The sequence below is a fragment of the Bison bison genome, unplaced genomic scaffold, assembly GCF_000754665.1.
Source record: "Bison bison bison isolate TAMUID 2011002044 unplaced genomic scaffold, Bison_UMD1.0 scf7180017864228, whole genome shotgun sequence".
Taxonomy (NCBI): domain Eukaryota; kingdom Metazoa; phylum Chordata; class Mammalia; order Artiodactyla; family Bovidae; genus Bison; species Bison bison.
Genome location: NW_011494800.1, coordinates 7,152,183 through 7,154,184, shown reverse-complemented (window position 1 = coordinate 7,154,184; position 2,002 = coordinate 7,152,183). Strand labels below are relative to the sequence as shown.

Here is a 2,002-nt window from a genome sequence, read left to right as displayed (position 1 = left end):
GCTGCTCGCTGGTCTCGGCCAGCCACCGCCTCTCCACTGGTGTGTTTGGACATTTCTGCTGCGCAGTTCCGAGAGCAATTCTCGGCGGCGGCATTCCTGGCCCCGTTGGCACGTCGCCCCCGGGTGCGCCGCCGAGCGCCTCCTTGCTCGCGCCCGCGGCGCTTCTGGCTCTTCGGAGCCCCGCCGAGGGGTAGGGGCCGGCGCCCTAGCTGCGTGGCCGCGGGCTCCGGCCTGGTCGTGGGATGTTAGCGGTGGGGGCGATGGAGGGCCCCCGGCAGAGCGCGTTCCTGCTCAGCAGCCCGCCCCTGGCCGCCCTGCACAGCATGGCAGAAATGAAGACCCCGCTGTACCCCGCCGCCTACCCCCCGCTGCCCGCCGGCCCCCCCTCCTCCTCGTCCTCCTCGTCCTCCTCGTCGTCTCCCTCCCCGCCTTTGGGCGCTCACAACCCGGGCAACCTGAAGCCCCCGGCCGCGGGGGGGCTCTCGGCCCTGGGCAGCCCCCCGCAGCAGCTCTCGGCCGCCACCCCGCACGGCATCAACGACATCCTGAGCCGGCCCTCCATGCCGGTGGCCTCAGGGGCCGCCCTGCCTTCCGCCTCGCCCTCTGGGTCCTCCTCATCCTCCTCTTCCTCGTCCACCTCCGCTTCGGCTGCTGCGGCCGCAGCCGCAGGCGGCGGCCGCCGCCGCCTCGTCGCCAGCGGGGCTCCTGGCCGGCCTGCCCCGTTTCAGCAGCCTGAGCCCGCCGCCGCCGCCGCCCGGGCTCTACTTCAGCCCCAGCGCCGCGGCCGTGGCCGCCGTGGGTCGGTACCCGAAGCCGCTCGCCGAGCTGCCCGGACGGACGCCTATCTTCTGGCCGGGAGTGATGCAGAGCCCACCCTGGAGGGACGCCCGCCTGGCCTGCACCCCTCGTGAGTACAGTCGCCTGCTGCGCCCACTTGTGCTGGTTCTGCCCGCTCTCAGGTCACGGCCTCTGGTGTGCAAGCGTCCAGGTCCACCCTCTTGCCCGCCGAGCAGTTTGGCAGGGCCAGAATCACAAGATTTAGGGTGGGCCAGGGCGTTCGGGGAGGGATTCTTGCTTTCCTGAGCGCCACGGTGTGTCCAGGCGGCCCCTCTTCACAAGTCCCGGGCACGCGAAGCAGAGTGCGTGTGCATGCGTCTCCGTGAAACACACCGCGGTGTGCGGGACGTGTGTCTCACCCAAGGCCTCGGCTGCTCCCGAAACAGCCTGGCCCGGAACCGTAGGCCCCTCCTGGGTTAGAGAGGTGCTGAGGGCAAGAGGGGCTACTGCGTCCCCGCCCGCACTCCAGCTTTCCCGTGTCCCAGGCCAAAGTCCCATTCGATCTTCGCAGCCTCACTGGCCTCCTGCTGGGGAACGGCATCGAGGAGCCCTTCACAGCCCTGAGCCGAACGCTTGTGTTTGCATGTGCGACTTGGTCCAGGGTGTCCCCACCTCACCTGGTCGTCTTCACCGCCCCCCTTCGTCCTGCGAGTACATGCAGCCCAGGGAGCCCACTGAAGACAGGTCCGCGGTCGAGTGCCACTTCGGGCCGCTCACCACCGCTGGGCTCTGGTTTTTTCCACCTGCCTCGGCCCCAAGGGCCGGGACGCCTTGGGCCTGGACATATTGAGGGGCGTCGTGGCTCTCAACATCCTAATAGGAGAAAGAACCGGAGGATGAACCAGGCGGCGGGACAAGGATGGGGGGCAATGCAACATCCCGCAAAGATTTTGCTGGAAACCAACTGAGTCAGCCCAGGATCGCTCTAATCTAGGTAGTTGGCCAGCTCGCCGACGCAGCTCCCATCCTCCTGGGTGGCATTGAGGGCCCAGTGCCCGGTCCTTTTCTCGCTCAGTTCTTTGCTTTTGACCGAGTCCCCGAAGTTTCTCACGTCTCTGGATCTCACGTCTCAGCTCTGTGGCTGAGCGGCAGTAACTGAGGGAAGTTGGGAGAGCCAAGTGGAGGCTCCCTTGGGGAGCCTCGGGACTGGGGTGGCGCGGGGAGG

The 2,002-nt window shown here is 68.2% G+C and overlaps 1 protein-coding gene across 1 annotated transcript in view; it reads left to right on the top strand.

The window, feature by feature from the left end:
• Positions 1 to 242: 242 nt before the first annotated feature.
• Positions 243 to 2,002, top strand: part of NKX6-1 (NK6 homeobox 1) — an 18,742-nt gene continuing 16,982 nt past the window's right edge. The window contains 2 exon segments of the mRNA XM_010845982.1: positions 243 to 667; positions 669 to 907. Coding sequence (XP_010844284.1) covers positions 243 to 667; positions 669 to 907 — 664 coding nt within the window.